This window comes from Camellia sinensis, chromosome 13, assembly GCF_055761805.1.
Source record: "Camellia sinensis isolate YWXY chromosome 13, ASM5576180v1, whole genome shotgun sequence".
Taxonomy (NCBI): domain Eukaryota; kingdom Viridiplantae; phylum Streptophyta; class Magnoliopsida; order Ericales; family Theaceae; genus Camellia; species Camellia sinensis.
In genome coordinates, this window is record NC_138973.1 from 141,424,588 (window position 1) to 141,437,214 (window position 12,627).

Consider the following 12,627-nt stretch of genomic DNA (forward strand, 5'->3'; position numbering starts at 1 on the left):
TCAAGTGGCCCCTACCTTCACGAAACCCTTCCACTCGAAAAGATCAGTCCAAATACTGCCATTTCCACCAAGACCATGGTCATACCACCGACGAGTGTATTAACCTCAAAGATCAGATCGAGACCTTCATACGCCAGGCCCGCCTCAGCCGATTCATAGACACCTGCTCTCAACAGAGGCAAAGAACCGACCTCACCAAGAACAATCGCCGACAAACACCACCCCGCAATCAAGCTCCACCTAACCAAGGCCACGATCGCCCACCACCACAGCCTCGGCCTCCTGGTAATCCCCCTCCACCAGTCGGAGAAATCCGAGTTATTTCAAGCGGTCTTGCTTGCGGGGGACCATCCCGCTCGGCTCAGAAGGTAGAACTCAGAAAAATCAGGCATGGCTCAGACAAAGCAGTGGTGACGGTGGACCGACCTCCCAAACAGTCAAAACAATGGATCGAACCCATCACCTTCACCGACACTGACTATGCAGGAGTCCGTTACCCACATGATGACCCTCTTGTCATTTCCGCCATCTTCTCCAACTACAAAGTCAGACGAGTCCTCATAGACAACGGCAGCTCTTCAGACATTATCTTCCTCAATTGCTTCCTCTAGCTCAAGATTGGGGAAGAAAGCTTGTCTCATCTCCAAACCCCTTTGGTCGGCTTCACCGGCGACCGTGTGACCTCCATCGGCTCCATCGATCTACCTATCACCATTGGTGAGCACCCGCGGCAGACCACTAAGTTGCTCACCTTTCTTGTGGTCGACTGCCCCTCTACTTACAACATCACCTAAAATCGCCTTTTCAAAACCCCCCTCGTGACCTATCGTTTCATTTCTGCTCCAACGCTTCACTTCCCCCACGATATTACCACGTGTATGGCCACGATGCACTGTCCCCTCCCCTTCCCCTGTCCTTTCCATTTCAAATCATCACATGGCTCCACCCTACCCCCTCTCTTTTTGAGCCCCGCGCCGTCCTGGTCGGCACGCCTCTCGGTCGACCCCTCCCGCTCGGCCACCCTCGCGGTCGGCACGCCTCTCGGTCGACCCCTCCCGCTCGGCCACCCTCGCGGTCGGCACGCCTCACGGTCGACCCCTCTCACTCGGCCACCCTCACGGTCAGCTTCTCCCGCTAAGTCACCCTTGCGATCGGCACGACTTCCAGTAGACCTCTCCACTCGGTTCGAACTTCCCTTCCTTATTACTATTCCCTTCGTTGGACTAAAGCTGCACTCGGAAACAGGGGACTACTGACATGGATAGGCCCACGAGGCATACGGCCCACAGCAAACCACCCCGAACCCATCGCTTAGGACCAATAGCATAACTCGGTTGGCAAAGCCCAGGACAGCTGGAGGCCATCTAGACATGGGGGGCCAATGGCATTCGGGCATATGGCAGGTGGAACACGGGCCACATCAGCAGACAAAGATCTGCAGAGTTATTACCACAACACATCACCATTAATGCATCCCATCACAGCATTTATTACGACAACACCTCCCCGTCGGAACAGAGCCCCCTTACCCTGAACAAGGTAAGTTACGGCACAGGCTTTCGGCGGAAGGGGGCACGTCACAAGGGACAGTGAAATGATTACCAAAGGATATAAGCAAGAATAGATAGACAAGAGGAAGGTTAAGCTTTTGATCTCTCCATCTCTCTCTCTACATTTCCTTCTTCCTCTACTAATTCTCACGTCGGAGGGTTCACTGGGGGACTTCCCTGTTCCCCTTTGGACTTGCATGCAGGTCATTTGATGGAATCATCACCCTAAACCGGAACTTGAAAAGCCTGGACCAGCCCGACCCATCCACCCGGGACAGACAGCATCATCAACTTTTCTCAAAGTTCACGATTGAGTAATTCTCCCTTATTTTATTGGGTTGTAGTCAGCATTGTTGCCAGCGAGTACAAACATGTGGGAGGCGCCTAATTGTCTATCAGGATCCTCTAGAGTGGAATTCTCTGAAGTGAGTGATCCAAAAGTTCAAAATAAAACTAACTAAAACGACGTCGTTTTGGTTAGTAATTTCAAAAAAAAAAAAAAAAATAACAACAACAACAACAAATAGAAATCAACTTTGTAGGTTCGCTTTCACTAGTTTGTGAGAGAGTTGGAGAGAGAGAGAAGGGACCGGAGCAAGAGAAGGGACAGAGCTTTGATTTTGAGTTGAGACTCTACTTCATTTTAGAAATCTTTTGATTCAAGTGGATAGTGAGTGGTTCTTGTTCTTGATCTATACACTAGTGCTTCACAAATCAGCCCTCGGTGATGATGATGATGATGAACATCCCTTGTTCAAGTCAGCCATGGAAGACCTTCTGTCGCCGATTTCCTCCGCCGATCTCCATGTCCGTTGATCGGATCTGCTGATTTTGTTGTTCACTTTGATTTTGATGATGATGATGATGATGATACAGATCTGAATCAATCTTTGGTGCTCGGACTATGGGGTCTATAAATATACATATATGCATATAGAAATACATATTTGAATCAATCTTTTGATGATGATGATGATAAAGATCTGAATCAATTTTATTATCGAATCGATTTAATCTTCTTTGTAGGGTCTGTAAATATATATATATATATATGCATATAGAAATACATATCTAGATCAATCTTTTGATGATGATGATGATGATACAAATCTGAATCAATTTTATTATCAACAAATTGATTTAATCTTTTGAAGCCTCTTTCTCATTTTTTTCACTGGTTTTCTTCAATCTTTTGATGATGATGATGATACATATCTGAATCAATTTTATTGTTGAATCGATTTAATCTTATTTTTTATATATTTAGATTTCACAAATCAAAATTCATGATAATGATACAGTTTGAAACCTCTTTCTCATTCTGTTCACATTTCTTCTTCAATCTTTTTGATGATGATAATGATGATACAGATTTGAAACAATCTTATTATCGAATCGATTTAATCTTCTTTTTTATTTATTTAAATCTTACAGATCAAAATTCATGATGATGATACAGTTTGAAGCTTCTTTCTCATTCTATTCATATTTTTTCTTTTTTCTTCATTATTATTATTTTTTTTTATAGTTTTTCCTCACCAAAACGAATTAATTACAACCTTTCATTCTATTAATGGGACACATGTCCGATCCATCTCATTCATTCTAGGGGATCTCTCTAACCCTAACGCCGCCCTAATTGTTATCGTTTTGTATCCTCCCAACAACGGCTATATTCACCACCGCCCCCGCCCCCCCAACGGTACATTTCTCTCACAAAATTGATTCAAGTGTTCCCGTTACATCTTTCTATCCTCCTTTCTCCTCATTACGATTAAGCTCTCACATCCGTTTTCTGCCTATCGCTCTCTGAAAAGTTCTGGTTAGGGTTTCTCTCTCTCTAGAATGAACAGTGGGAGCGAAGGCTTCATCAGATGAACTGCTAAGGAAATTTGCGGAAGTGGGTTCGGGATCCAAAGACAAGGCCACCGCGAAGAAAGAGCTTTCGCAGTTGGCAAAACCACGCCGCTACCACCGGGAAAAAATCACCGGAGAAAATGACGATGATGATGGGCAGTACTGTGAGAGCCCCTCCACCTCCTCCTTAAGCCGCCGGGCCAGTTTGGTTGAGAGGAAATCGCTTCTTCCTGCTGTGGCGGCATCCACCCCACCCGGATGTCGTCTGCGCTGATTCAGCGGCTGGGGATTGGGATTGGGAGGTCACGGCTCAGGTCGAGGGATTTCAAGAACAAGTCCATTTACGCCACAATTGACAAGGTTAGTAATTTTACATACATAATATGTGCTATATATTTACATATATACATATTAATTGTGCCAAATTTAGTTGTTTGAATTCTCAACTTATATCTGTAGAATTTGATTCTCTTTGTGTTATATATTCATTTTTGTGTTCAATTTGGCTTCTAAATTAGACTATTCCAAGGATGAGAATGTTCGAGATGGGTTAGTCAGTCGAATGTGAATTCTTAAGTTTTTGCCCTGGAAATTGAATACACGTCCCGAGAGTGCCCTAATTTTCCCTTCCTCCCTTTTTATGCTCAATGATTTTCCTATCTCCTCTAACTTTGCCGAGTCAGAGAATTGGGCATCATTTTTTTCGAACTCTTCGGTCGCACTGTCCTGCCCCTGTTCTTGCTCTGTTTTGTCTCTGATGCACTCTTCATCTGTACCGGAAAAAGTTCAACATAAGAAGATATATATTCCAAGGCTGCATAAAAAAATCATCTACTTTGAATACTACCAAATTTTTTATTCTTCTGATAAAAATAATATTAACTTCCATCCAAAGAAGATTGATTCTGATGCCATTGTTATTGTTGTTTTGCAAGGTATTAGTATAACTTACTTTCATAAGGCAATTACATCAAATTTGAAACTTATCGCATAAATAGATGCATGTATGTATGTGTGACAACATAATGTGATTGATCAAAATAATAATAAAAAATAAAAAATAAAAAAAACCCCACAAATTAATTAATTTGAAGTTCATTTTATTTTAATATTTGAAACACGGGAAATGGGCTATACTGCAGGAAATGGGCTATACGCGGGAAATGGACTATTTAATCTTGGATTAGAAAACTTAGGCTGTCATTGATTTACTAGTACTGGAGGGCCAGCATCAATCATTATATTCTCCTATGTGTTGGAGGGCTAACAAGAATTTGAATCAAATGGAAATTGATTGGATGGGATTTTGGTGTGCTGAGAAGTTGATGTACAAATGCCTAGGACTAGCTCTAACATCAAAATCACAATTGAAGAAATAATACTTATTGGGAGCAAATATTAATCATTTTATTCCTCATTTGCGTCTGCTTAGCAAAATCATAGAAGAAATAATAATACATATTGGGAGCAACTAGAATGGAAAGAACCCTCCTTGTGTGACTGCTTAGCAAATTGGGAGCAACTGTGAGTATCTTCCTTCTTATTGGTAATGCTTTTCTTGATATTGTTATGAACTGAAAAGTTTATTTAACCTCTAAAATGATGACATCTGTTTGGGTAGTTTGTCATAAGAGACAACAAATCAAGTTTGGGGAACCTGGAGCGGATGCTTGCCGGAATTGATTGGAACTTTAATAGCTATGGAGGTTAGGCTGTAGAATATGTATTTATAATTTCTACTATGTTAAATTATTTAATATTCCCTTAGAACTTTCTGAAAGTGCCACAGTTGGGTCTTTGGCAAGAACTAATGAATTGTATAACTTGTAACTACTCTTTTTTAGCAATCCATTTATTCAGCAATTTATCGAGTGTATGCAAACATGATTTAACCATTGCTTCCTTGCTGGAATATTGATAACTGATGCATATTTGTAAATAATGATGCTTTTGAACAATAATCAATTGTAAGATTCCAAAGCTTTTTCTTGTCCATTAGTTGGGTTACCCTTGCGCTGGAACCACAAAATACTGCTAATCATTGTCCTGATTAAGTGTTGCTTGATACTTGATATCATCGCCTATACTTTGGTGCAGTTACTAACAAATAGCATCAGTTTCCATCTATTATTGCTGTATAGTTTTTTGCTTTGAGAAAAGTAAAATTCTATTCTATTGATCTATCTAAATAAAAGTAATTGCACTTTGATTGGTTTGAAATTTCTAGGCATCAATTATTCATGCGGCAAGGAAGGTTAGAAAGTTGTTTGTTTCAATTTTTTACATGTTTTTTTTGTGTGCGCGCGCGCGCGTGTGCATGTGTGTGTGTGTGGAGAGTACACTCCTTTTTATATTCTCTCAAACTTTTTTCTTTAACTGTTAGATTTTGGAAGTCGAGAGAGTTCCTAGGTTTCCTCACTCTATGATTCTTGAAGGTGGAGCCATTCATGTAGATGGAGAAGGTATCGTGTTTTACATTACAAGGAAATTATACATGGCCATGTTTGGCCTTTTTTAATTGATACATTTATATTTGAAGAACATTTGGTTGTTTCTCTCGCCAATTCATTCATTCGTACATGTATGATAACATGCACATGTATAGCTGGCGAAGAGATTGCTTAAATTTTTTATACTGGAGGCTAGTACAAAGTTGATCCCCCTTTCTTTATTCAAGATATTCAAGATGTTAAAAGTGCATAAAGTAGTTTTTAACAAATTCCATTTCTAACCACCTCAGCTGTAATTTGTTAAGTGTTCATAAGCCACTTTAAACAAAATGATACGTATACAGAGAAATAGAAGAAGATAATTACCTGCCTTTTGGTTGCTTAGAATTGCACCAGAATTGTGTAATATAGCTGCTCCTTTGTTTTAATAGGTCTTGGTCTTAAAATTCATTTCTTATGAATGAAAAGCTAAGAATCTTTTGTAGTAGCATTATTGGACAAACAATTGACGTTGGGCAGGGAGGGATGGAGCAGGAAGGGGTTACATTAGCCGAGTAATGTAGTGCCTTATTCCAGCTGCTTCTTAAAATCACTTTCATTTTCTATGAAGAAATGATATCTCTGTTACTACCGCCATGGGTGAATCTGATTTGGAAAAAACACCATGGATAGTTCTTGATACCCTTGGAATTCCCTCAATGTAAGTTGTACTGACACTTCGTGTTAGTACAGTCTAGATGTTGGGATTATAGGGCAACATTGAACTAAAAAAAGGGATTATTTGGTGATTCATAGATCAGGCTTGAACTTTTTTGGAAACCAATTTTGATTACAATTTTTCTCATTATATTTATGTGAAAAAATACATTTTATTTTTTTTTAAAAAAAAAGTTTAGGAATAAATACATTTTATGGATCACTTTAGATCATTAAATTTTATGTTTTGGAATGAAGTGTGACATATTTCAAAGCACATGTTCCCAATCTCCAAACCAAAATCTCTAGAATAGTAATATATTATAATCTAATAACACAAGGAATATAAAATCTATTAGGGTGATGCTTGATGATAGCTCACTATTTTTATTATTAAAGGGGCCATAGGAGTTCCTTTCCTTCTTCTCTTCCAATAATGAACCTTCATCAATCCTCTGCTTATTGTTCTTCTTTCTGTAATGATTCTTTAGGTCATATTCTATTTGTCTCATCAACTAATGCATCACTGTATAGTTTGTTTACACAAAACACATTTCAAAACTAGATTTCTAGCTATACTCTTATGGTTTCGAATATTGCATATTTCATATTTGTTCATAAATTGTTTCCTTCCTTCAAGGACTTGTCTTACTACCGAGGAGTGCCTCTTGAATAAAAACAGGAACCCTCATTTGACTAAAGAGCTAGTTGAGGATGAACTTAAAGCATATCTTGGAGTCAAGAAGATTATTTGGTTGCCTCATGGATTATTTGGTACCCATTCACCTTGAATATTAAGCACACATGTATAAATATTTTGCACTAAAATTTGAGATGCCCTTCCTGTATATTTCATCCATATTTTTTGGTCCACCTGGCAATCTAGATATTTCTTTAATTTGGTTGGTCTATGTGGCTATTTTTCTCATCAGGATGATGATGAAGCATTCTCATTCTTAAAAATGATGCGTTGGTGTGCAATTATGCATACGAACATGAAATTAATGTTGTATAAAGAGTTTCTGCTGAAACTGTAGTTCTAGGATTTGAACTTCAAATAAGAGTTTAACTCTGCAATTTTTGCATTCTTTGGGTAGGTGTTGTGATGATCAGTAACTTGAATTGCAACCTAGTCCCTTCGAGCAATGGGCTCATGCCAAGTGCTTGACTTTTTGCATATCGAGAAAGATATAAATCATAGGGCTTTATTTTTTTGAAAATATCAAGCCCAGGCTGCTGCTTATGTTATATGGTATGAAAAGTTGTGTGTTCTGATGTTGATACCTAGAACTTAGAAGGGATACAAAATTCTGAAGTTAAATATAGACAAACCTGATATTTTCGTTTCCCTTGTAAGTTGTCTAAACTTACGGAACTAGCACGGGACTCCTAGTTTGAAAACTAAGTCCAAAAATGCACTTTTTTCACACTTAAGGTTGAATATAGGCCATCGGGGGCCAAAATCGTGTAACAGTCACGAGAAGGCCCGGGGAACAGCTCAGACACCTCGGGAGGGACCAATGTAAGTTGTGAAAACTTACGGAACTAGAACGGGACTACCGCTTTGAATACTAAGTCGAAAAAGACATTTTTTTCACAATTAAGCTCGAAAATAGGCCATCGGTTGCCAAAACTGTGTAACAGTCACGAGAAGGACCGTGGAATAGCTCAAACACCTTGGGAGGGACCAATCTAAGTTGTGGAAACTTCCGGAACAAGCACGGGACTCGCGGTTTGAAAACTAAGTAAAAAAATACACTTTTCTAGCACTTAAGCCTGAAAAGAGGCCATCGGGCACCAAAATCGTGTAACAGTCACGAGAAGACCCTAGGAAAACCTCAAACACCTCGGGCGGGACCAACGTGAGTTGCGAAAACTTACGGTACTAGCACAGGACTTTCGATTTGAAAACTAAGTCGAAAGAGACACTTTTTTTCACACTTAAGCTTAAAAATAGTCCATCGGGTGCCAAAATCGTGTAACAGTCACGAGAAGGATCGGCAATGCCTGAAACACCGCAGGAGTGGCCAATGTACGTTGTGCAAACTTTCAGAACTGGCACGGGACTCACGGTTTGAAAACTAACTGAAAAAATGCACTTTTTCACACTTAAGCTTGAAAATAGGCCTTCACGGACCAAAATCGTGTAACAGTCACGAGAAGGCCTGGGGAACGCCTCGAAACACCTCAGGAGGGACCAATGTAAGTTGCGGAAACTTACGGAAGTAGCACGGGACTCCTGGTTCGAAAACTAAGTCAAAAATTGCACTTTTTTTACACTTAAGCATGAAAATTAGCCATCGGGGTGCCAATGTCGTGTAACAGTCACGAGATGGCCGGGGGAACCCCTCAAACACCTTAGAAGGGACCAATTTAAGTTGCGAAAACTTACAGAATTATCAAGGGATTCCTAGTTTGAAAACTAAGTCCAAAAAGACACTTTTTTCACACTTAAGAATGAAAATAGGCCAAAATTGGGGGTCAAAATCGGGTAACTGTCTCGAGAAGGCGTGGGCAACACACATCAACCACCTCGGGAGGGTCCAATGTAAGTTGTCTAAACTTACGGAACTAGCACGGGACTCCTAGTTTGAAAACTAAGTCCAAAAATGCACTTTTTTCACACTTAAGGTTGAATATAGGCCACCGGGGGCCAAAATCGTGTAACAGTCACGAGAAGGCCCGGGGAACAGCTCAGACACCTCGGGAGGGACCAATGTAAGTTGTGAAAACTTACGGAACTAGAACGGGACTACCGCTTTGAATACTAAGTCAAAAAGGACATTTTTTTCACAATTAAGCTCGAAAATAGGCCATCGGTTGCCAAAATTGTGTAACAGTCACGAGAAGGGCCGTGGAATAGCTCAAACACCTTGGGAGGGACCAATCTAAGTTGTGGAAACTTCCGGAACAAGTACGGGACTCGCGGTTTGAAAACTAAGTAAAAAAATACACTTTTCTAGCACTTAAGCCTGAAAAGAGGCCATCGGGCACCAAAATCGTGTAACAGTCACGAGAAGACCCTAGGAAAACCTCAAACACCTTGGGCGGGACCAACGTGAGTTGCGAAAACTTACGGTACTAGCACAGGACTTCCGATTTGAAAACTAAGTCGAAAGAGACACTTTTTTTCACACTTAAGCTTAAAAATAGTCCATCGGGTGCCAAAATCGTGTAACAGTCACGAGAAGGATCGGGAATGCCTGAAACACCGCAGGAGTGGCCAATGTACGTTGTGCAAACTTTCAGAACTGGCACGGGACTCACGGTTTGAAAACTAACTGAAAAAATGCACTTTTTCACACTTAAGCTTGAAAATAGGCCTTCACGGACCAAAATCGTGTAACAGTCACGAGAAGGCCTGGGGAACGCCTCGAAACACCTCGGGAGGGACCGATGTAAGTTGTGGAAACTTACGGAAGTAGCACGGGACTCCTGGTTCGAAAACTAAGTCAAAAATTGCACTTTTTTTACACTTAAGCATGAAAATTAGCCATCGGGGTGCCAATGTCGTGTAACAGTAACGAGATGGCCGGGGGAACCCCTCAAACACCTTAGAAGGGACCAATTTAAGTTGCGAAAACTTACAGAATTATCAAGGGATTCCTAGTTTGAAAACTAAGTCCAAAAAGACACTTTTCTCACACTTAAGAATGAAAATAGGCCAAAATTGGGGGTCAAAATCGGGTAACTGTCTCGAGAAGGCCTGGGCAACAAACATCGACCACCTCGGGAGGGTCCAATGTAAGTTGTCTAAACTTACGGAACTAGCACGGGACTCCTAGTTTGAAAACTAAGTCCAAAAATGCACTTTTTTCACACTTAAGGTTGAATATAGGCCATCGGGGGCCAAAATCGTGTAACAGTCACGAGAAGGCCCGGGGAACAGCTCAGACACCTCGGGAGGGACCAATGTAAGTTGTGAAAACTTACGGAACTAGAACGGGACTACCGCTTTGAATACTAAGTCGAAAAAGACATTTTTTTCACAATTAAGCTCGAAAATAGGCCATCGGTTGCCAAAACTGTGTAACAGTCACGAGAAGGACCGTGGAATAGCTCAAACACCTTGGGAGGGACCAATCTAAGTTGTGGAAACTTCCGGAACAAGCACGGGACTCGCGGTTTGAAAACTAAGTAAAAAAATACACTTTTCTAGCACTTAAGCCTGAAAAGAGGCCATCGGGCACCAAAATCGTGTAACAGTCACGAGAAGACCCTAGGAAAACCTCAAACACCTCGGGCGGGACCAACGTGAGTTGCGAAAACTTACGGTACTAGCACAGGACTTCCGATTTAAAAACTAAGTCGAAAGAGACACTTTTTTTAAAAATAGTCCATCGGGTGCCAAAATCGTGTAACAGTCACGAGAAGGATCGGCAATGCCTGAAACATCGCAGGAGTGGCCAATGTACGTTGTGCAAACTTTCAGAACTGGCACGGGACTCACGGTTTGAAAACTAACTGAAAAAATGCACTTTTTCACACTTAAGCTTGAAAATAAGGCCTTCACGGACCAAAATCGTGTAACAGTCACGAGAAGTAGCACGGGACCAATGTAAGTTGTGGAAACTTACGGAAGTAGCACGGGACTCCTGGTTCGAAAACTAAGTCAAAAATTGCACTTTTTTTACGCTTAAGCATGAAAATTAGCCATCGGGGTGCCAATGTCGTGTAACAGTCACGAGATGGCCGGGGGAACCCCTCAAACACCTTAGAAGGAACCAATTTAAGTTGCAAAAACATACAGAATTATCAAGGGATTCCTAGTTTGAAAACTAAGTCCAAAAAGACACTTTTCTCACACTTAAGAATGAAAATAGGCCAAAATTGGCGGTCAAAATCGGGTAACTGTCTCGAGAAGGCCTGGGCAACACACATCAACCACCTCGGGAGGGTCCAATGTAAGTTGTCTAAACTTACGGAACTAGCACGGGACTCCTAGTTTGAAAACTAAGTCCAAAAATGCACTTTTTTCACACTTAAGGTTGAATATAGGCCATCGGGGGCCAAAATCGTGTAACAGTCACGAGAAGGCCCGGGGAACAGCTCAGACACCTCGGGAGGGACCAATGTAAGTTGTGAAAACTTACGGAACTAGAACGGGACTACCGCTTTGAATACTAAGTCGAAAAAGACATTTTTTTCACAATTAAGCTCGAAAATAGGCCATCGGTTGCCAAAACTGTGAAACAGTCACGAGAAGGACCGTGGAATTGCTCAAACACCTTGGGAGGGACCAATCTAAGTTGTGGAAACTTCCGGAACAAGCACGGGACTCGCGGTTTGAAAACTAAGTAAAAAAATACACTTTTCTAGCACTTAAGCCTGAAAAGAGGCCATCGGGCACCAAAATCGTGTAACAGTCACGAGAAGACCCTAGGAAAACCTCAAACACCTCGGGCGGGACCAACGTGAGTTGCGAAAACTTACGGTACTAGCACAGGACTTCCGATTTGAAAACTAAGTCGAAAGAGACACTTTTTTTCACACTTAAGCTTAAAAATAGTCCATCGGGTGCCAAAATCGTGTAACAGTCACGAGAAGGATCGGCAATGCCTGAAACACCGCAGGAGTGGCCAATGTACGTTGTGCAAACTTTCAGAACTGGCACGGGACTCACGGTTTGAAAACTAACTGAAAAAATGCACTTTTTCACACTTAAGCTTGAAAATAGGCCTTCACGGACCAAAATCGTGTAACAGTCACGAGAAGGCCTGGGGAACGCCTCGAAACACCTCGGGAGGGACCAATGTAAGTTGTGGAAACTTACGGAAGTAGCACGGGACTCCTGGTTCGAAAACTAAGTCAAAAATTGCACTTTTTTTACACTTAAGCATGAAAATTAGCCATCGGGGTGCCAATGTCGTGTAACAGTCACGAGATGGCCGGGGGAACCCCTCAAACACCTTAGAAGGGACCAATTTAAGTTGCGAAAACTTACAGAATTATCAAGGGATTCCTAGTTTGAAAACTAAGTCCAAAAAGACACTTTTCTCACACTTAAGAATGAAAATAGGCCAAAATTGGGGGTCAAAATCGGGTAACTGTCTCGAGAATCAACCACCTCGGGA

The 12,627-nt window shown here is 41.2% G+C and overlaps 1 protein-coding gene across 41 annotated transcripts in view; it reads left to right on the top strand.

Moving 5' to 3' along the window:
* The first annotated feature begins 3,132 nt into the window (after positions 1 to 3,132).
* LOC114296077 (proteinaceous RNase P 1, chloroplastic/mitochondrial-like) overlaps positions 3,133 to 12,627 on the top strand; it is a 79,858-nt gene continuing 70,363 nt past the window's right edge. For 5 of the 41 annotated variants that reach the window (XR_014349718.1, XM_082903611.1, XM_082903613.1 and 2 more), the window contains exons 1-2: positions 3,153 to 3,767; positions 5,029 to 5,113. Coding sequence is in view for 28 of the 41 variants with exons in the window: in XM_082903611.1 (XP_082759737.1) it covers positions 3,666 to 3,767; positions 5,029 to 5,113 (187 nt within the window). In the remaining 13 variants the exon portion in view is untranslated. Of the gene's footprint in view, positions 3,768 to 4,549; positions 4,942 to 5,028; positions 5,114 to 5,790; positions 5,870 to 7,193; positions 7,328 to 12,627 lie in introns of those variants that run through there. The other 36 variants (XM_082903630.1, XM_082903620.1, XM_082903626.1 and 33 more) reach the window with 26 other exon arrangements.